The sequence below is a fragment of the Mytilus californianus genome, unplaced genomic scaffold (assembly GCF_021869535.1).
Source record: "Mytilus californianus isolate M0D057914Y unplaced genomic scaffold, xbMytCali1.0.p SCAF_1, whole genome shotgun sequence".
In the NCBI taxonomy this organism is placed as follows: domain Eukaryota; kingdom Metazoa; phylum Mollusca; class Bivalvia; order Mytilida; family Mytilidae; genus Mytilus; species Mytilus californianus.
This window is the reverse complement of record NW_026262581.1, coordinates 99,521,050-99,544,798: the sequence shown is the minus strand read 5'-3', so window position 1 is coordinate 99,544,798 and position 23,749 is coordinate 99,521,050. Positions and strand designations below refer to the sequence as shown.

Genomic DNA, 23,749 nt, shown 5'->3' with positions numbered 1-23,749 from the left:
ACAAAGATAATGTAAAAGACTGTAAGTTCTTGCATTATTATATTTATATAACTACCAGTATTTGCTTTTTTTTTTTAAATCTCAAATGTTGTGAGATCAAATATTCCATTAATCTTAATCAAATGTCCTTTGAAATGTCATTTGAAATGTCACAGATACTGATATATATTGAAAGAAAGGAGATTAATTTGTTGCCATGTGTATTATGATTAGATATGACATTTTGCATTAAATCTAGTAATAATTGATTCTGTAGATAAATGCAGAAAAGCAAATACAAAATCAATAATTTTTAATCATATTATATGTTTCTAGTTTCTATAAAGATATGAAAATGCAACAAATAATCCTATCAATGATTTTTTTCTTCATTTAGCGGACCAATCAACAAGAATTGCAGGAAACTCAGTAATAAAATCACAGAATAAAAGGCCTGTAAATTTCTTTGATGTTAGAAGTAAGAAAAAGATTGGTGAAGAAAGGTAAACCACAAACTTAGTAACAAAATATCTTAGGTCAAATCTAATATAGCAATGGAGAGTTAAACACATGGGACATTATTCTTAAAGAAGACGTAATTCACTAATTGATACGCAATCACGTTTTATTTTTATTGAATATGGAAAAAATTTGGAGAAGGTAACTATCATTTTAAGACACCAAATTCAAATGTTTACTTTTTTAGCTCACCTAGACCAAAGGGCCAAGTGAGCTTTTCTCATCACTTGGCGTCCGACGTTGTTAACTTTTACAAATATCTTCTCCTCTGAAACTATTGGGCCAAATTTAACCAAACTTGGCCACAATCATCATCTAGGTATCTAGTTTAAAAAATGTATCCTATGACCCCCCGCCTGCCAACCAAGATGGCCGACATGGCTACAAATAGAACATAGGGGTAAAATGCAAGTTTTGTCTATTATTTTGAAAACCATTATAAATAGAGAAAATCTGACAGACCAAAAATGTTCAGAATGTTGAGCTCTACCAATTTTCATATACATAAAAACTGTCAGAAGATTTCTTATAGGAGTTATTGCTCTTAAATGACAAATTTTACCAATTTTTTACATTTTTGCCTATTATCTTGAAAGCTATAATAGATAGGGAGACACTTTAAATTGCAAAAATGATCAGCAAAACAAGTTCTACAAATAAATCTGCATGGTCGAAATCGTCAGTTGACTCCTTATTAGACTTATTGCCATTTGATGATGATTTTTACCAATTTTTTGTTGTTTTATGCCCCCGCCGTAGCGGAGGGGGCATTAATTTTTACCCTTGTCCGTCCGTACATACTGAATTTTTTGTTTCCATTCTCTAACTTTAGTTTGCCTCAACCAAATGAAATGAAACTTATACAAAATACTTATTAACAAAAAACACAGATCAAGTTTGAAATTTGGTGGCGTCACTTTAACCGTTCTAGAGTTCAGCCCCTTTACAAATGGAAAAATTACTGAATTTTTTGTTTCCATTCTATAACTTTAGTTTACCTCATCCAAATGATACTTGTACAAAATGCTTATAACCACAAAACACAAATCAAGTTTGAATTTTGGTGGCGTCACTTTAACCGTTCTAGAGTTCAGCCCCTTTACAAATGGAAAAATTGCTGAATTTTTCATTTCCATTCTCTAACTTTAGTTTGCCTCAACCAAATGTTATGAAACTTGTACATAATGCTTATTACCACAAAGCACAGATCAAGTTTGAATTTTGGTTGCGTCACTTAAACCGTTCTAGAGTTATGCCCCTTTACAAATGGAAAAATTGCTGAATTTTTCATTTCCATTCTCTAACTTTAGTTTGCCTCAACCAAATGATACTTGTACAAAATGCTTATAACCACAAAACACAAATCAAGTTTGAATTTTGGTGGCGTCACTTTAACCGTTCTAGAGTTCAGCCCCTTTACAAATGGAAAAATTGCTGAATTTTTCATTTCCATTCTCTAACTTTAGTTTGCCTCAACCAAATGTTATGAAACTTGTACATAATGCTTATTACCACAAAGCACAGATCAAGTTTGAATTTTGGTTGCGTCACTTAAACCGTTCTAGAGTTATGCCCCTTTACAAATGGAAAAATTGCTGAATTTTTCATTTCCATTCTCTAACTTTAGTTTGCCTCAACCAAATGTTATGAAACTTGTACATAATGCTTATTACCACAAAGCACAGATCAAGTTTGAATTTTGGTTGCGTCACTTAAACCGTTCTAGAGTTATGCCCCTTTACAAATGGAAAAATTGCTGAATTTTTCATTTCCATTCTCTAACTTTAGTTTGCCTCAACCAAATGTTATGAAACTTGTACATAATGCTTATTACCACAAAGCACAGATCAAGTTTGAATTTTGGTTGCGTCACTTAAACCGTTCTAGAGTTCAGCCCCTTTACAAATGGAAAAATTGCTGAATTTTTCATTTCCATTCTCTAACTTTAGTTTGCCTCAACCAAATGTTATGAAACTTGTACATAATGCTTATTACCACAAAGCACAGATCAAGTTTGAATTTTGGTTGCGTCACTTAAACCGTTCTAGAGTTATGCCCCTTTACAAATGGAAAAATTGCTGAATTTTTCATTTCCATTCTCTAACTTTAGTTTGCCTCAACCAAATGTTATGAAACTTGTACATAATGCTTATTACCACAAAGCACAGATCAAGTTTGAATTTTGGTTGCGTCACTTAAACCGTTCTAGAGTTATGCCCCTTTACAAATGGAAAAATTGCTGAATTTTTCATTTCCATTCTCTAACTTTAGTTTGCCTCAACCAAATGTTATGAAACTTGTACATAATGCTTATTACCACAAATCACAGATCAAGTTTGAATTCTGGTGGCGTCACTTTAACCGTTTCTAGATTTATGCCCCTTTACAAATTGAAAAATTGCTGAATTTTTCGTTTCCATTCTCTAACTTAAGTTAGCCTCAACCAAATGTTATAAAACTTATACACAATGCTTATTACTACAAAATACAGAACAAGTTTGAATTTTGGTGGTGTCACTTTTACTGTTCTAGAGTTCAGCCCCTTTACAAATGGAAAAATTGCTGAATTTTTCATTTCTGTTCTCTAATTTAAGTTTGCCTTCATCAAATGTTATGAAACTTATACACAATACTTATTACCACAAAACTCAGATCAAGTACAAATTTAGGTAGCGTCACTTTTACTGTTCTTCAGTTATGTTCTTTTATAACTTTATATGATATGCAAGCAGGGGCTTCATCTGTGTCCCATGGACACATTCCACATTTATTGTCTTATATATTAAAAATTATAATAGAAAGATAGAAACTTAAATAAGCAGAAATGATCAGCTAGACAAGATCTACAATTTAGACTCCTTATTGGAGTTATTGCCCTTTAATGACGATTTTTACCATTTTTTTTAGTTTTGCCTTATATGATAAAAATTATGATAGATAAATAGACACTTTAAATCAAAAAAATGATCAGCAAGGCACGATCTACTAACAAGTCAAATTTTGCAGATATGGTTAGTAGACTGTCACTCTTTACAGGAGTGATTGCCCTTAAATGAGGATTTTTTACCCTCTTGTAATTTGAGCAAAAACTAAAAAAAGATAGAGAGAAACTAAACAGACTAAATGATCAGCAATACAAGATTAACAAAACAGAGATTTTTGTCATGAATTCTATTCTCATCTACAATGTTGGAGAGTGTCCTATGTTGAATATGCACATAGACCAAGGTGATCGAAACAGGCTCTTTAGAGCCTCTAGTTTTCTAAATATCTACATATGTTTAAGTCAACTTAAGATTGCAGGTGAAGAAAAATGATTGTGGAAATAAATTATAGTTTTTTTTATATATAATATAATTAATTCCCATAATATTAAGAGGAGTCATGTAATATCTGTAATGTCTGACAAATGACTTAGTGTGATATAATAGTACATGTACTCTACATCCTTACAAAATTGCATTCTCAATTTTATCTTGTTTCAGGATAATCATTGTATCCAAGAATAGAGCTCCAATGGTTATATGTTCTACCTTACCATATAATCGAAGGTAAAATATGAGTATTCATTATTGACAAGATGTTCTGTTGCAGAAGTAGGTGTATAATCTTTAAACTATGAATCTGTATTCTATTGTAACAGTTTCAACTAGGCAAGACTTCAATAAGTAATTAAAGTGGTTCATAGAAACTTATGTGTCATCGGGGGAACATAGAAACCAATGTGCCATCAGGGCAACATAGAAACTAATGTGTCATTTGGGCAACATAGAAACTAATGAGCCACCAAGGCAACATAGAAACTAATGTGCCATGAGGGGAACATAGAAACTAATGTGTCATCAAGGGAACAAAAAAACTAATGTGTCATCAGGGGGACAAAGAAACTAATGTGCCATCAGGGGAACATAGAAACTAATGTGCCATCAGGGGAACAATTAAATTAATGTGCCTTCAGGGGAACATAAAAACTTATGTGCCATCAGAGGAACATAGAAACTAATGTGCCATCAAGGGAACATAGAAACTAATGTGCCATCAGGGGAACATAGAAACTAATGTGCCATCAGGGGAACATAAAAACCAATGTGTCATCAAGGGAACATAGAAACTAATGTGCCATCAGGGGAACATAGCAACTAATGTGTCATCAAGGGAACGTAGAAACTAATGTTTGAAAATTCACCAACATACCTTACTTTATGATAGTAAATATCATTTTCTTTGTATTTTAGGGTAGAAAATGAGGAAATCAAATCAACGAGACACAGAAATATGTCTGGAACATCCCATGAAGGACTGTTGTATCTAGGTCTTCATGCTATCGGACTTGTAGAAGATGGTCAAGTAAGATATTGCTACCATTGAAATCTTAACTATTCAATATATTTTGATGCTGCTTTTAATTTGATTTATCATTTCTCAGCTTATTTTTTTTATTGTCAAGGACCAAGAAATTTTTCAGAACTTGTTAGAAAAAAAAGACACAAGCTATTACATGTATGTAGAAAATCTGGCTACAAAACATGGTAAGATATGTAAATTTCATGAATATTATTGAAATATTTTCTACTCTTCAATTTTTTTCTTAACTGACATGTTGTTTTGTAGGATGTATCATACATTGAACTGTTAGTTCCCTCCCATGGAAGGCATTTACACAGAGCAATGTCAGAGAGAGCACCATTAAATATTGATCATACTCTCACACTAATGCAAGGTAATTTAAAGTAGCTTTAGATTACAGGTAATTAGTATTTTCAGCCAGTGCAAACAACTATATTTGCATTTTTTGTCTTGAAAAATAGAATCACTATTTTGAAATGCCACAAAAGTTGTACTTTTATAATTTTTTGTTTTGCTTTCAACTAATGTGGTCTGTTGACCACCTGCTTGCATTTAATTAGCTAATGATAACATCACCCTCACGAAAACTGTTTGTCCTTTTTTCAAAACAACAAACTGCTCTGGAAAGCAGATGTTATTGTTGATCCTCTGACCTTCTGGTAATAATTTGGTCTTCAGGTCAAAGGAAACAGCTTTTGTCTTCAAAGTCAGTCAATAATTGTATTATATTCCAATTTGTTAAATTTTAAGATGTTTGCTAGTCATTTTTAGCTCACCTGACCTGAAAGGTCAAGTGAGCTTTTCTCATCACTTTGCGTCCGTCGTCCGTCGTCCTGCGTCCGTCGTCCGTCGTCCGTCGTCCGTCGTCCATAAACTTTTACAAAAATCTTCTCCTCTGAAACTACTGGGCCAAATTTAACCAAACTTGGCCACAATCATCATTGGGGTATCTAGTTTTAAAAATGTGTGGCGTGACCCGGTCAACCAACCAAGATGGCCGCCACGGCTAAAAATAGAACATAGGGGTAAAATGCAGTTTTTAGCTTATAACTCAAAAACCAAAGCATTAAGAGCAAATCTGACATGGGGTAAAATTGTTCATCAGGTCAAGATCTATCTGCCCTGAAATTTTCAGATGAATCGGACAACCCGTTATTGGGTTGCTGCCCCTGAATTGGTAATTTTAAGGAAATTTTGCTGTTTTTGGTTATTATCTTGAATATTATTATAGATAGAGATAAACTGTAAACAGCAATAATGTTCAGCAAAGTAAGATTTACAAATAAGTCAATATAACCGAAATGGTCAGTTGACCCCTTTAGGAGTAATTGCCCTTTATAGTCAATTTTTAACCATTTTTCGTAAATCTTAGTAATCTTTTACAAAAATCTTCTCCTCTGAAACAACTGGGCCAAATTAAACCAAACTTGGCCACAATCATCATTGGGGTATCTAGTTTAAAAAATGTGTGGCGTGACCCGGCCAACCAACCAAGATGGCCGCCACAGCTAAAAATAAAACATAGGGGTAAAATTCAGTTTTTGGCTTATAACTCAAAAACCAAAGCATTTAGAGCAAATCTGACATGAAGTAAAATTGTTTATCAGGTCAAGATCTATCTGCCCTGAAATTTTCAGATGAATCGAACAACCTGTTGTTGGGTTGCTGCCCCTGAATTGGTAATTTTAAGGAAATTTTGCTGTTTTTGGTTATTATCTTGAATATTATTATAGATAGAGATAAACTGTAAACAGCAATAATGTTCAGCAAAGTAAGATTAACAAATAAGTCAACATGACTGAAATGGTCAGTTGACCCCTTTAGGAGTTATTGCCCTTTATAGTCAATTTTTAACAATTTTTTGTAAATCTTAGTAATCTTTTACAAAAATCTTCTCCTCTGAAACTCTGTGGCCAAATTAAACCAAACTTGGCCACAATCATCATTTGGTTATCTAGTTTTAAAAATGTGTGGCGTGACCTGGTCAACCAACCAAGGTGGCCGCCACGGCTAAAAATAGAACATAGGGGTAAAATTCAGTTTTTGGCTTTTAACTCAAAAACCAAAGCATTTAAAGCAAATCTGACATGAAGTAAAATTGTTTATCAGGTCAAGATCTATCTGCCCTGAAATTTTCAGATGAATCGGACAACCCGTTATTGGGTTGCTGCCCCTGAATTGGTGATTTTAAGGAAATTTTGCTGTTTTTGGTTATTATCTTGAATATTATTATAGATAGAGATAAACTGTAAACAGCAATAATGTTCAGCAAAGTAAGATTTACAAATAAGTCAATATAACCGAAATGGTCAGTTGACCCCTTTAGGAGTAATTGCCCTTTATAGTCAATTTTTAACCATTTTTCGTAAATCTTAGTAATCTTTTACAAAAATCTTCTCCTCTGAAACAACTGGGCCAAATTAAACCAAACTTGGCCACAATCATCATTTGGTTATCTAGTTTTGATAATGTGTGGCGTGACCTGGTCAACCAACCAAGATGGCCGCCACGGCTAAAAATAGAACATAGGGGTAAAATTCAGTTTTTGGCTTTTAACTCAAAAACCAAAGCATTTAAAGCAAATCTGACATGAAGTAAAATTGTTTATCAGGTCAAGATCTATCTGCCCTGAAATTTTCAGATGAATCGGACAACCCGTTGTTGGGTTGCTGCCCCTGAATTGGTAATTTTAAGGTGATTTTGCTGTTTTTGGTTATTATCTTGAATATTATTATAGATAGAGATAAACTGTAAAAAACAATAAATGTCGGCAAAGTAAGATCTACAAATAAGTCAACATGACCGAAATTGTCAGTTGACCCCTTTAGGAGTTATTGCCCTTTATAGTCAATTTTTAACCATTTTTTCGTAAATCTTAGTAATCTTTTACAAAAATCTTCTCCTCTGAAACTACTGGGCCAAGTTAATTATAGATAGAGATAATTGTAAGCAGGAAAAATGTTCAGTAAATTAAGATGTACAAACACATCACAATCACCAAAACACAATTTTGTCATGAATCCATCTGCGTCCTTTGTTTAATATTCACATAGACCAAGGTGAGCGACACAGGCTCTTTAGAGCCTCTAGTTCAATTTTACCTCAATATTTTGGGGAAAACAGACTTAAATTAAAATGTACTGTTACTGTGCTTATCCTGAAGGCTTTGGCCTATCAGAATACCAATTGCTGAAATAGTTTACCATAATTGTAGTTTGAGTTCATCTCAACAAAATGATCAACTGGTAAAATACTTTAGCTAATTGCTTCAGTGAAAGATTGTTAGTATGAAGTGAATACAGTGAAATAGAAATAATGCTTACCATCCAACTTCAGTTATTTAATGTCTGTGTAAGGAAATTGAAATCAAATAATCACCTACTATAATATAAGGAAGGCACTTGTTTAAAAATGTCTGACTTTGACATGAAAATTTCTATCCTAATGAGATTTTATAAATAATTAGTTCTTACAATTGTTTGGTTGGTTAATAATTTATTGCTTTGTTTTCTAACAGGACGTTATTGTGTAATTGTAATTTAGTCCCCTACCGACGAAGTCGAAGGGGACTTTAGGTCTGCACTCCGTCCGTCTGTCCATCTGTCCGTCTGTCCATCCGTCAGTCCGGCAAATCAGCTTTCCACACTTTTTTTCTTCGTTCTTTAAGATATTGATTTGATATTTGGTATATAGTTTTATCATGACAAGTTATAGATCAAGTTCGAATTTTGTTCCGGTCTGATGATTTAGTCCAGAGTTATGGACCATAACTCTGGACCATATCTAATGTTAGAGTACTATGTTAAACCATATTTCTGTACAAAGGGAGATAACTCATTATTTAAAAGACATTCTTTGTTAAATTATTTGAAGAATTTTTTGACAGGTTTGTTTGCTATTTAGTATAAACTAATTTTCTGAATGCTATATATATAAAAAAAAAATTATGAAGAGAAATCCTTTAATTAAATAATAATCTATTTTTATTAATGTATATATTTCAATACATTACATTGTGTAGATAAAAGTTGTTGACATTTTATAGATAAGTTACAAATCTATATTAGTTTGTGACAAATGAAAGAAAAAAATATTTGGAACTATTAATTATATATCTGATTATAATTTGAAAATAGATATACACTGTATTACATCATATCTAATTTTAGAGAACTATTTAATCATATCTAATGTTTTTTTCATCATGCTTATAAGATATTGATTAATAATTAGTATATAGTTTTATCATGACAAGTTACAGATCAAGTTCAAATTTTTGTTTCAGTCTAATAATTTTGTGCAGAGTTATGGTCCTTGGACTTGAAAAATTCACTCATAGAATCAGTTTTCCACACTGTTTTTAGTCATGCTTGAAGATATTGACATGATATTTACTTTTTGTTTACACCATGACAAGTTATAGAACAAGTTAGCATTTTGTTCCAGTATAATGAATTTTTACCCGGTAGGGGACTATGTATTGCCATGCAATACTCTCAGAATGCTTGTTTGGATATTTTTTTGTTTGAAAATTACTTGTCTGCTGGCATTAAAGGGAAATAATTTTTATTCAGTCATTGTAAAAAAAAATTAATCAAAGATACCAGGCTGATGATTTTGTATGCTAGACGCAAGTTTTGTCTACAGCAGACTCATTAGTGAGGCTCGAATAAAAAATAATTGAAATGCCAAATAAAGTACGAAGTTGAAGAGCATTGAGGAAACAAAATTATGAAATGTTTTGCCAAATACTGCTTATAAAATAATCTAATCCTCAAGGGTAGAAAATCCTTAGTATTTTTGAACAATTCAAATTTTTACAAAACAGTTAATTTATAATTTTGACCATATGAATGATAATTCATGTCAACACAGAATTGCTGACTACTGGGCTGGTGATACCCTCTTAATTTACATAGGAATATGTATGATTTATACAACTTTGAATGTGTCCCATAATATGTTTTCAATAAAAAAAAATTCAAAATTTTAATCATCTTAAAAATAGATTTCTGAGTTCTTTTACAACGTAAGAACAGAGGAAAATAGTCAAATAAACATGGAAATTTTGTTTAGAATAAATTACTTATAAAATGTCAATATGAAGGAAGTTGATAGTTGACAGAATAAAATTTTGCTGATTATATAATGTCAATTACTTCCCTTTATTATTAGCAGAGTAATAATTGCTTTTAAAAAATATCCAAATCACAATTAAGCAATAATTTCCTGTTAGAAAACAAAGCTATAAATCATTGACCAACAAAACAATGTTTTGAACTAATTATTTATAAAAGTTATTAAGGATAGAAGTTTTCATGTCAAAGTTTTTTAAACCAGTGCCTTATATTATACTAAGTCATTATTTTGTTTGAATTCCATGACATAGACAATAAATATCTGAAGATAATTAGTAAGCATAACTTTTTGTCACTACACTCACTTCACACTAACAACCTTTCACTGAAGCAATTACTTAAAATATTTTACCAGTTGAACAGTTTGTAGAGATGATTTCAAACTGCAATTTGGTAAACTATTTGAGCAATTGGTATAATAATAGGCCAAAGCCTATTGAATAAGCACAGTAAAATAAAAAGATTATATAGTAAAGAAAGTTGTAGAATCGAAGAGCTGAATCATTAAGACCACTATCTGACCCTTTGACCTTTGGTGTATAAAATGCATATATTCTTTATGGTACATGTAGTACTAGTTAACAAGTTTAATGTACCGAAATAACACACGGCTGGAAATTGTTATAAATTATTGAATAATATAATATTTCAGTCAGAAAAACCATTGCAGGAAATATTTTTTTGATACAACAGTTATCACATAGAAAGAGGGTGAGATCAAAGAACTATCACTCTTTGTTCTGATTGATGGAATTATCTTAAAAGTATTTATTCACACATCCAGTGGGTATTTGATAGGTTGTGAAGCATTTTATCCAGGTAATTAAGTACATTTTGAATTAAGATGAATAAGATATTAGTATTAAACTACAAATCCAAGTAGATGTCACCTTGACCTTCATTTTAAGAACTAAAATACTGGTAAAAGTCGAGGTTAAAATGCATAATGAATGGAACTCTGATTAAGTTAAACAGGTCAGAAGAAAACTTGATTTGCAACCTCTCCAATCCATTATTCATTTGTACATATTTTACAAAGAATGATTGTAGGATAAAAAGTTGACGCTTTGTTTATTCATTTATTTAACTTTTTGGTTGATTGTTTTTCTTCATATGCATGTTCTTTCCTACCTGTTTATGTCTATGTCTACAGGCCGAGATCTTCATAGAAGTCATTCTTACGACCCTAATGTACTCTTACACAGACCTTCAGCTGTACCTGGTCTTGAGAAAGGTATAAAGCTTTATATGTCTGATTTGGTCCATTGTGTCATAGTGTATTTAACTGTAGAACAAAAAACTTCCCACTTAGCACTCTTGAGGTGAAGGTATGTTCAGCCTACTTTTTGGCCTTAAAATTTTGAATGTGCAACAAAACTCATAATCTCAATAATTGTTCTGTGACTACTCATAAAATGATAATTTGCAAGATAATTATATATTTGAATTTTTTTTTTAATTATAGAGATAAATAGTGATCATACCTCCATCTTTGTAGTTGGTTTTGTATTGTTCTAACTTACTGTGGAATCATCATTATTAGTGTGGTACTAACGTTAGTGGGATTATTGGGTATAGGTATTGGCCATTGATGTAATTTTCAGTTATTTCCCTTATCATCATGTTGGAGGACAGCATGCTCAATATTCATTTATAAGTCAACCAATTTCAACCTGTTATATTGACTGCTAGACTTTCCAAAAAGTTGTTTTCTGAAAACAAGTTTAATTTGTTTTAGCCTTGTATAATTCATCATTATGATTTAAAAAGGATTTTTTATCAGACATGCTTGTACCAAATGTTAAAATTTGTTTGTCAACTAGGAAAATAAACCAGTTTGCCCTCCAAGAAAAATAACTTTTAACTCAAATTAACCCAATGGAAAACTTATAAGTGATGCAAATTTCCCATAGGCTTTGTTTGAAGAGTTTGACAAAACTTCACATTCAAGAATCACGTCACAAAAAAACTCAATATTTCCTAGGTCCTTGAAAATTGGTACCTATGTAAATAAATGAATCCACAGTAATTAGATCATGACAGAAACTTCAGTTTGCATATATATAACACTAAATATAGCCAAATTAATATAGCATCACATGTATTGATACCTGAAATATTTTTTCATATAAACATAACTGAGTATTAGGGTAATTTTAGGAAATCGAGAAACTGCAATTATTTCATACACTTTGTTAAAATCTGTTTTAAATACAATATTTTAATGTAAAAAACATGTTTCTATAGCACATATAGCTCTCAATTAGATGGATATTCTTATTTCACATAGCTATGACCAATATTAAACTAATTTGACATCATGTACAAGGCCCATCTTTTCAAAATCTGTTTGATGGTAGATAGAGAAAAATAAAATCTCTTCAGTATACATTTAGGTGCGTAGTTTGTCTTGCTTATGTTGAATTCATGAACATTTACCGTACTTCTAAACTGAAGTTATGACAATCACAAATATTCAACTTAAATTTAAATGATATTTAATAATAAATTTCAACCCAGTCAGACTTGCATAGATCAGTGCATAACACATTTTGTCCACTGGATGACTAAGTTAAATGCAGCTAGGAGAAAATTTATTGTTTTTATACACCCGTTTACGGGACGTATTATGGTATACCATTGACTGTCTGTCCATCCGTCTGACTGTTCGTTCGTCTGTCCGTCGTCAACATGTTTGACATTAATTCAAAAATGCTTTTACCAATATGCATGAAACTTACTTTGTATAATTGTTTATATCTATTGACATGAGCTCCCTTTCGTTTTTTATAAATTTAGGATTTACCGTTTGCGAGTTTTGGGGTTTTATTCATTAAAAAAGGGGGGATTTTCCAGTTTTGGGGTTTTATTCATTAAAAAAGGGGGGATTTTCCAGTTTTCGGACAATAACTCTAAAACAGTTTCACCAATTTGCATGAGACTTTTGTGAATTGTTTATATCTATTGATGTGAGCACCCTTTTGTTTTTTATAAATTTCGGATTTACCATTTCCGAGTTTTGGGGTTTTATTCATTAAAAACGGGTGGATTTTCCAGTTTTCAGACAATAACTCAAAAACAATTTCACCAATTTGCAAGAAACTTGGGTGAATTGTTTATTTCTATGGACATGAGTTCCTTTTTGATTTTTATAAATTTTAGACTATACGTTTCCAATTTATGGGGTTTTATTTATTACAAAAAGGGAGATTTTCCAGTTTTCGGACAATAACTCAAAAATGCTTTCAGCATTTTTTATGAAACTTTGGTAAATTGTTTATATCTATTTTTGTAAGCTCCCTTTTGATTTTTATAAATTTTCGATTTCACGTATCCTAGTTATAAGATTTTATTTGTTTATAGTCTGACAACAGATTTACTAAGTATTGCGCAACAGCACAGCAAGACATCTTTAATTGAATATAAATTCAATTCATATAACCAATTTCAAGTTCTTTGACTACATTTATTCAGAAACCTATAATATGTCAAATATTTAATTACAATCCAAATTCAGACCTGTATCAAGCTTGAATATTGTGTCCATTTTTGCCCCAACTGTTCAGGGTTGGACCTCTGCAGGCGTATCCAGCTGGGCTCAGCGAAGCAGTTTTTTTTTCAATCACATCTAAACATGTTTTCAAAGCAAGCAGTATTTAAGGAGTTGATTGACGTCTATAAATATATTCAAAGCTAACCGTTTTAGGAGTGATCTAATCCATTTTTAACACTGATTGACAAAATGGACCTATAACAGACATACTTTGCTGTTTTGAATGTCCGTAGTGTAGTCTGCATGGATGGTTACATAGTTTGGAAATAATTTTCCTTTATATGTAGTGTGCTATTATTCATTCATATATACATAATACTTTTCCTCATTACACAATGTAGGTCAGATAAAATGCATATAGAGCTTCTCAACCTGGTTTCATCAACTAATAGCCTTTTTAAGTGCCCTTTAATTTTTATACGGCCGCAAAAATTAAAAAAAAATTTTGTTCGTATATTGGTATCACGTTGTCGTCAGCGTCGTCAGAAGACAGATGGTTTCCGGATAATAACTTTAGTATAAGTAAATAGAAATCAATAAAATTTTAACACAAGGTTTATAACCACTAAAAGAAGGTTGGGATTGATTTTTGGGGTTATGGTCCCAACTGTTTAGGAAATAGGGGCCAAAAAAGTGGCCCAAATAAGCATTTTTGTAGTTTCCAGACAATAACTTGTGTTAAAGTGTATGAATCTCTCTGAAATTATACCACAAGTTTCCATACTACAAAGGGATGGTTAGGATTGACTTTGGGGGGTTATGGCTCAAACCATTTAGGAATTATGGGCAAAAAAAGGGGAAAAACAAGGGTTTTTCTGGTTAAAGGACAATTGAGACAATTTAAAAGTAGTGTAAGGGAGGTAATCCAAATTAATTTTAAAGAACAATGTTTGATTACCTCCCTTACACTGCTTGTAACTTATGTATTAAGAAATGATGATTGTCTTGAGGTGATTAACTGTCAATTTATTTTTAGCAGTTACTATTAATTAATATTAATTTTAGCCATGACTATGTACCGGTATGTCATTTTATATTTTAAGACTTTTATGATGTATTTAAATGGGTAATTATGGTTGCAAACTCCATTAGAAATTTGAATTGAGATACTGACCAGATCTTGAGGGAAAGAATTTGTTTTGGAATAAGGGAAAGGGGGGAGGTGAAAAAAATTGGAGGGGGGGACAATTTTTCTCATTTCAGATTTCAGAAATTAAAAGAAAATTTCTTCAAATATTTTTTTTGGGGGGTTAATATTCAACAGCATAGTGTATTGCACAAAAGCAAAAAACCGGGGTAAAATTAATTTTTTTTTGGGGGGGGGGGTGGGGGGGGGGGGGGGGGGGGTCAATTCGCAACAGCATAGTGTATTGCACAAAACCAAAAATTGAATATAAATTCAAATCATATAACCAATTTGAAGTTCTTTGACTACAGTTATTCTGTGTCAGAAACCTATTATGTGTCAAAATGTTAATTACAATCCAAATTCAGACCTGTATCAAGCGTGAATATTGTGTCCATTTTGGCCCCAACTTTTCAGGGTTGGACATCTGCGGTCGTATCCAGCTGCGCTCAGTGAAGCAATTTATTTTTTTTAATTTAATAGTTCCAGTTAGGGTTTTTAAATGAAAGACGATTTGAAATTATAAAAAATGAATTCATCTAGTGTTTTTAGAATTTCTTTGTAGTTGATTGTGAGTTTTGCATGAACTGATATGCTTTATATTCTATACAATTAACATACCTATTGCGATGAAAATGTCAGATTTTTGGGGTAAAGATTGCATTCATGTAATCAAAACTCTTGTGTGGCTGGCTTGATAGATATCAATTTTCCAGATTTTATGACTACTTTTGATATACACAAACCAGAGTGCATTAAGCAAAACATTTTTTACATCCTACATATGAAAATATCAAGAAATTGAATAATGATATATACTCAAGTTACAAAATGATGTGTATGTGTTTAACCATACTTGTTAAGAAAATTAAATAAATTATGCATGGTAATGAATCTAGTATCTGTTCTAAAAATATCAATGATGTCATTGTTACTAGTAAAGTAATAGTTAAAATTGAAGTTATCTTCCTTTATACACAATTGCAGTTGAAACGACTACATTATGTATTGCCTTCCAAAGCTTAATACATTACAATGTTTTTTTTTGTTTCCACTGCAAAATGAATGCAATCTGTACCCTTCAGTGCTTACAAGCACTTTGATTACATGACAGTTTTCATATTCGATGTATTATCAGCCCAAGAACTAAGGCTGATAATTCATCTGAAATGAAAAATGTCATAATAACACATTTTTATCATACATTTCCACATTGAATTATATTTCTTAGGGATTTTGTACTGATACTTTTGTACGACAAAAATGTATTCAAACATTGCAGACAAGACTGTCTATAATTTGTGAAGGTGTTCCAAACTTTGTTGCACTCATAGAGCATATAAAAGTATTAAATTTTTGAAAAGAATGTATCCATGTATATTGTATTATTTGTATTATACTTTTCATGATATATTTTCCTATTTCCTATTAGTTGTCTCTACTTCTTCTGTGTTACTTTTTTCATTGAAATTGTAATAGTTTCCTGGAATTTGTTGATCCATGCAATAATATTATTAACAGACATACAATATTAACTTGAAGCAGTTAATATATTTTCTGTTAGCCCCACTAAGTACCATTTAGAAAAATATGAAATTTACCGTATTTAAAAGCTACAATCAAGCTGTAAAAGTTATAAGTTATTTACTCCAAGTATATGATAATTTATTTTAATGCAAGGGAGAGGTAATGATTATACAATATAGACCTGTCCGACATGTATTTCATCAACCTTCAAATTTTCACCTCATGAGTGAGAAACAAATTCTGGGGAAATTGACTATACCTCTTTTACACAATTGTTTTGCATCATTGTTTGATGTGAATATCTTGTTTTAGATAAAATTCAATATGGGTAAACAAATTGAAATAAAAAACTAATTTTGAAATAATCATAGAGGTATACCACTTGTTTTCCCTCTAACTATTTATTCCCAAGCTGGAGTCTGAGCTGCCAGTTTTCAGTTTAATCTTATTCTATTAGGTTTTGATGGATTGAAAACAATGATTTATAGAATAAAGCACTACAAACAATGTATAGTGAAAACTAATTATCCACATTCTTTCAACATGTTCAACATATCAGTGTAACTTTTAGCAGTATTTAATTTGTTTCGATTGTAAAACTTTTATGTTGTGCATTTTTTTTTTAAATGTTTCATGTATATTTATTATCTTAAATATTGCACAGTTTTATAAACCACTAGTCTTTTATGCACAGCATTTTCCCAAGGCTGCCTTGAACCTCTGTCCCACAGAGAAAAACAGTAATGTATATCAAGCAAGCAAAGCTAGAAAATGTCTCCTACAAATGTATACAATTCCAACATTCATCAGACTGGGGACAAGTCAAACTAGCAGAAAAGATGTTTTATACACTTGTAATGTTATCAGTGTAATATTGTTAACAGTATCCTAAAATAAACCTCATTCTATGGTCACTGGTGGTTAGTTATCTTATTGGGAATTCTTCTACATCTTATTTTTATAACTTTCTTTAAGACAGAAAAAAAATACAACCACTGATGTGGTTCATGATTGGTGTGGACATTTATATTTACCTGAATGAATATATTGTGATTGGTAGGAGTGATATGATAACACCAATAAGACAATACAAGTTCACCAAAAGTAAACATTTATAGATCTACATCATAACCATACAGTTTTTTTCTAGTAGACAATGTCCATACCATATGGCAAGTCCTACATAAACAAGAAGATATGACATAACAACTTTATAAAAATAAAAAACAATAAATGGTGACACCACAGACAAGGTTTCTGACTTTGTAGACCAATGCATAACCATGGCTGGGTTTAACAAGTTTTATGAATACTCCTGTTATTTGGTTAAGTAGAAAATATAGACGAAGTTGAAATCGCATAGCAAAAAAAAAAAACCCAAGATATATCTAAATTCAATACTGTTATATTTAGTCCAAAACATGGCAACTTGTAATATATCTTCTGTTTAGTACTATATGTAAGAATGCTACTGTTTCCAAGTGAACTTGCATTGGAACTTGGGCCTCTCCTCATACAAGTCAAATTATGTCAACAATTCTGAAAAACAAAAATAAACTTCCTTTTAGAAAATTGTCTTTTTACAGGTAAAAATAAAGCGGTTACAGAAACTTAGTTATTTTGGATCTATTTTGAAATAAAAAAATGCTATATTTTATTAAACCAGTACTGCTATCAATCTTGATGAACAGTAACATATAAGTATTTTATAATTTTAGTTGTAGAAGAAGGAACAGGTCACCAGTATGATCCTAAATACTTAGATGATCCGGAGTTACAGTCTGGGAGTTACAGGAAATTACTCACCTTCACTTCTTATATGGTATGTATTGATAGCCCCTTAGTGTTCAGAAATACACGACATGCAAAATAGCTGATCCAGAGCTCAAGTCAGAATAATTTCGTTTACATTACAAAATTTTCAGTGATGACAATATTTTAATTTTCTTTTCATTAGTGTGGACTTTTTTTCATAATGGAGTTATCTGTCTTAGTTGTGTTGTAGTAGTTGTTCACCTTCAATGCAAGAGATTATGGATTTGCTTGGTCAAACTGTCAAATCAAAGACTTGAAATTTTTTTTTTGCTTTCTGCTATGAATGCAGGATTTAGGAGGAAGAGCAAAGATTGGTCAGACGGGATCCAGAATAATGTGTCTTGCTTCCTGCAGACTATTACCTTGTGAATCAGCATTAAAAATTAGGCTCAGCCTATTTTTCTAGTACAAAGCAGTGTTCCAATTCAATAAAATATTAACATGTTCTCATCCTGATGCATGTAATATTTGCCACTGGATGTTAAACAGCAATTGATCATCATCAACTTAAAAATGAAGTTCATTTACTGGCTTGATCCTGTATTGTGAAACATACCAGGAACAGAAAATTGATGATACCATTTTCCTAAATAGCTGTTGTGTATTAATGATCTTTGTACAGGATCAACTAGTTTATTGTAGATATCTTGTTCAGTATTGAATGCTCTTAACTTAAATCTTTATTTTCATGGTTATTGTCATATTAATTAAATTTCATGACAATTCAATGGAATCACCATGTACTGTAAATTCAGAAACTAACTGATGTATTTATTGTTGCGAAAATTGTGATTGGAAAGGGTTTCCCGAAAATAAAAAGTTTCAGCTTTAAATAGCATTAATGATTATTTGAATGCTGCATTTCCTGAAATCACAATAATTGATCTCGCATTTGGGTTCATTGTTCGACAATTGCAATAGTAAATGCAAGCAAAATTTTCTAAATTTACAGTAGTTTGATTTTTTTTTAAATCAAGGTATTTCTAACTTGTTCATTAGGCAATGTTATATGCAGAATTATTTGGAAAGCTACATTATTGTTCTGAAATGTTATATTTATTGTGTATTTGATTTTAGACATCTGTCATAGATTATGTAAAGCCATCTTCTCTGAAAAAAGAAGTAAATGAGAAATTCAAAGCAAAGAACCCACATATTCAACTGACTCTTACAAAACTAAGAAGGTATGTTATCTCACCTTGCAAACCTAAGCTTCATATTATTGCAAAACCCATAACTTATTCAGAGGAATATTTTTATAGCTCAATTGGTTCATTATATTTCATTTAGTGAAACCTTTTTAAACCAGACCCTGTAAAACCAGAAACTTTCTAAAGAGGATTTCTTGGATCAAAACATACAATAAATACTCCTTTGTTATTTAATCTCTGTGAATTGAAATTCTAATCAAATTTTGAAAAACATGTTTAATTCTTATCAAATTTTAAAAAATTTCAAAGGGTTCCATTTTGTCCCATATCATAGTATATTTATGTATTGAAATATTGAATTTTTATAATGTCAATTGCATTAATTTGATGTCCAAGATGTAGGCTTCCAGTGAAATGTTAGAAAGACAGTAAAATTGATCTTTACAACTCCAAAATGACATCTCCTTCGAAACTATCGGACCGAAATTATTCTGTTGTTGTATACTTACAAATTTTGTCTGGCAACATATCATAACATATACATTGTATCAATAATGACTCCTCTTCTACCAATAAGAATGCATGTTAAATAATTGATTGACGAGTTGTATCGAGTTGAAGCAAGTGTTCTTAGAAGGTTTTCTTTTGTAGCATTAAAGGCCTGTTCTTGAAACATGGATTTTTATGCTCCAACTTGATTAACATTATCCTCCTCTTATTTTTAGCTCACCTGGCCTAAAAGGCCTAAAAGGCCAAATGAGCTATTGCTATCACTTGGTGTCTGTCGTTGTTGTCCATTGTTGTAAACTTTAGAAAAATCTTCTCCTCTGAAACTATTGAGCCAAATGTTACCAAACTTTACCTGAATGTACTTGAGGGAATCTAGATTAGAAATTGTAAAAATCATACAACCCATTATGTAGTTATTGCCCCTGAAATGTCAAATTTTATAGTTTTTGGCTTATATCTTATGACTTATTATAAAAAGTATTTGGAGCAAAACTGACCTTGTACAACATTTATCTCCTATGGAATTTAAAAACAAATCTGACAATCTATTTAGGATTAATTGCAACTTCAATGTCATTTTTAGCAAATTTTGCATTTATTTGTTGTTATTATAGAGAAAAACTTTAAATTGCCCCTCTATTGGAGTTAAAAGCCCTTTGCTTACTATCTCAAAAAAATCAGCAATTTCAACATCTACAAAAATGAACGAAATCATTTAATGACTCTCCTTGTAAAGGTTATTGATGTATATCAGTTTTTTACTTACTTCCAGTTTTTGCATTCTCTTGAAATAATAAAATATAGGTAGAAACTATAAAAAGCCAAATTTTGACAGGTGAGCAAATCAGACTCTTAGGAGCCTCTTGTTATGTTAAGGTGTGTATTCAAATCCCATTCTCAGATAGCCTTGATATAGAAATGATATATCCCCAATGCAATCCTTTTGTTTAGGACAGCTTTTATTGATATATGAGTCATCTTAGTAAAGAAGGGGTATTGTGCATTAATTCATGAATCAAAATCTTTACGATCTCTCGACAAAACTCCAAGCAAAAGAACCGTTTTTATTTTCCTACACTTTATTGCTCCAGTAACTGTATTAGAATATGAATTAAAGGAGAGTTAATTTTTAAGGAAATTATGATGATATATGAATTAAATTTCAGAAGAAAGTATACCTGTGTATTTAGATTTTTAAAAAAATCTAGGTATTTCTAAATTGTTTATCAGGCAATGTTATTTTACAGTTTGAAGAAAGAACTGAAAGTCATAACTCACACTAAGGTATGTTGATGTTTAATACTTCCTGAACAATAATGCAAAGAAAGAAGGGTTTTACAAATTAAAATTTATCACCTGTTTATCTATATCTGTTAGAATTTTCTGCAGCTATGAACCACAGGGAATCTTAATATATTTCATAATGTACATGTGCTACAACCTTCGTGGTACTGTGGATTTATTATTATTCATGGAATACCCATTTTGTGGATTGTATGGGTAAACCATAAATTTGAATGTTCAGAACATTTAAATGTGTGGTTTACCCATACCCAACTTTAACGAAGAACACATTTCCTATAGGCTTGTAGGTGTATGTAGACTTTGATAAAAACATAAAATCAAATATCCAAGAAAATGCTTCCCCCCCCCCCCCCCCCCCCCCCCCAATCAAACCACAAAAAATGGTACTCATGAAAATGAATGAATCCACAGTGTATATTCTAAGTGGAAGATGTTCCAATAGCAATTAATGATTAACATGATTGAATTTCCTGCTGAAAATGTTGACAATGTAACTGCATTAACTGAATGTTGTCTACCCATTCAACTGCACAATCAAACAAGCATTTCTCTTGTATATATGATTTTTTCCATGCATGAATTGGTTATTAGGAAATAACTGCTGTTTGCTTTAAGTGTAAGAGGCAAGGATGAGTAACCTCCCTTTCAATATTCATGTTTAGAAATTAAAAGTTATCGTTAAATGATATTGAATTTCTGAAAAGCAGTTGATTCATGCTCTGCCAAAATTCATTAATCATTTCTCCTTTTCTCCTTTCAACTACTGACCAGTCTGAAAGTATTACATACAAAATGTGTGTGTCAGTAGTAACTTTTCTCAAATTTCACAATGAATTTTGGATTTTGAAATTGGACCATTTCAAATTGTTTTCTCTCCTGAAACTACAATGAACCTTTTTTCTCAACATTTGAAAAACAGATAATTTTGAAACCCACAACAAAGGTTTCAATTTTCTAGCTCGTTGAGTGTTGTGGTTTGCACCTCTGCTACCACATAGCTTTTAGTTAGCTGAATTGAAAATGGCTGCTAGAAGAAATTAATTCTAGTGGTCAGTTTACTGTTTTCTTTCATATCTATTGAAAATTGAATATAAAGTTTAAAATTTTATTTGTTGTTTAGTAACCTTGGAAAAATAGGACACAGTAAATATGGATTACCTCAGTTATTTATATTCAAGTTCATGGGTGTGATCAAATATTATCTGTAATATTTCTGATAAAAGTGTTATTAATAATATGTAGCATTCTGATAAAATAGTTAACATACTAGTTAACATACTATTGAATAAAAGTTTTTCAAACAATTATTTTAGCATTATAATTATATGATATAGAAATTTTTTAGTGACTGTATGTATGATACACCTTGAGGGCATTAGCCTGCATGGGTGTAAATAATGTACACCAAGATATTATTGTCAATGACAGAATGATAGTTTTCAATAATTTAGGAGGGGTGGGGTCTTTCAGTGATTTGATCATATGCTATTGAAAGGCATGATAAATGCAGGGTATCTAATTTAATTTAAGGACATCTTGGTGTAAGTTGTATTACTCTTTTAATAACAGATAAAATTTAGGAAAAGTGAAATTAAATCTGTAGCAGAAGATTATATTTCATTACAGATTTGTGAATCAATGCAACATGGTTAGCAGGTTATTTAACAATAATTTTAAATTAATTTCATTTATTGAATTATACCCAATGCTATACCAAGTATTGCCTGGTTTATACATATAGTTACTTGCCCATCTGTCCATCAGTCTGTCATGTCAATTTTGGTTTCTTGATGATAATTTAAGAACCTTATGATTAGAATTAAACTTTGATTAAGGGTCTAATATGATGAGAGGAAATGCCTATCAATTTTATGTCAACTTTCTAAAGGTCAGGGTCACAACTACTACCCCCCTGTTTTTTTAATATTTTTAAAGAAATATAAAAACATATGATAACCCATTTCTGTTGTCCATTGATCTTACACTGAGGAAATGTCAAAAAAGGTTTATTAATTGTAGCCTTTGAATACTTTGTATTATTAATATGACTTGGATGATTTAACTTCATAATTTTGGTTATCAAGATTCTGTGGATTCATTTATTTCTGTTGGTACCAATTTTCGTGGATTTAATTAAACTTGCATTTTCATGGATATTTAATTTCCTGGTTTTGCAAAAGTCTGCATACAAGGCGCTATAGAAAATTTTTAAATCGTTGAACATTTAAATTCACCTATACCAACAAAATCCACAAAAATTGCCATTATTGGTATCCCACGAATAATAATGAATCCAAGGTAAATGTATTACAGTGAAATTACTAGATTTCCATAGATCAGGAATGAAAACATAAAATTTAAACATTTTGTTTGCCTTGAACATGTGTACTTGGTTGGGATATATCTTTTAATTTAAACATAAGAGAAGAAAAAAAAAAGATTAAATCAAGTTTCTAATAGTTGAAGTAAGCAATACTTAAGTGAAATTGTAGAAATGTCGTCTAATTAAGTTTTTCAAGAGTTAAATACATGTATATTGTATTTCTTTCAGAGCAATGTTGACCTATGGGTTGTAGCTGTTGCCTATGTGTATTTTGAAAAGCTAATTTTAAAGGTAAGGTTCACTAAATCTTAAGTTATAGATAGTATTTTTTGGCAAGGAGTTATACAACTTCTCTGTACACTATATAGCATGCAAGTAAATTGGTGTCTGCTGTTATAGTAACAATAAAAGTACAATGAAAGTTGTTGTTTGTGAATTATGATGATATATAAATTA

The 23,749-nt window shown here is 31.1% G+C and overlaps 2 protein-coding genes across 3 annotated transcripts in view; one reads left to right on the top strand and one right to left on the bottom strand.

The window, feature by feature from the left end:
* LOC127727258 (CDK5 and ABL1 enzyme substrate 1-like) overlaps positions 1 to 23,749 on the top strand; it is a 54,932-nt gene that overhangs the window by 16,329 nt on the left and 14,854 nt on the right. Inside the window, exons 3-11 of one of the 2 annotated variants that reach the window (XM_052234750.1) lie at positions 377 to 482; positions 3,984 to 4,049; positions 4,734 to 4,845; positions 5,110 to 5,218; positions 11,137 to 11,217; positions 17,908 to 18,011; positions 19,082 to 19,188; positions 20,913 to 20,949; positions 23,522 to 23,584. In XM_052234750.1, coding sequence (XP_052090710.1) covers positions 377 to 482; positions 3,984 to 4,049; positions 4,734 to 4,845; positions 5,110 to 5,218; positions 11,137 to 11,217; positions 17,908 to 18,011; positions 19,082 to 19,188; positions 20,913 to 20,949; positions 23,522 to 23,584 — 785 coding nt within the window. The remainder of the gene's footprint in view (positions 1 to 376; positions 483 to 3,983; positions 4,050 to 4,733; positions 4,846 to 5,109; positions 5,219 to 11,136; positions 11,218 to 17,907; positions 18,012 to 19,081; positions 19,189 to 20,912; positions 20,950 to 23,521; positions 23,585 to 23,749) is intronic. The other variant, XM_052234754.1, reaches the window with a different exon arrangement.
* The window catches only part of LOC127727506 (Rieske domain-containing protein-like), a 38,349-nt gene continuing 32,178 nt past the window's right edge, over positions 17,579 to 23,749 (bottom strand). Inside the window, exon 5 of the mRNA XM_052234777.1 lies at positions 17,579 to 17,728. Coding sequence (XP_052090737.1) covers positions 17,720 to 17,728 — 9 coding nt within the window. The 3' untranslated portion in view covers positions 17,579 to 17,719. The remainder of the gene's footprint in view (positions 17,729 to 23,749) is intronic.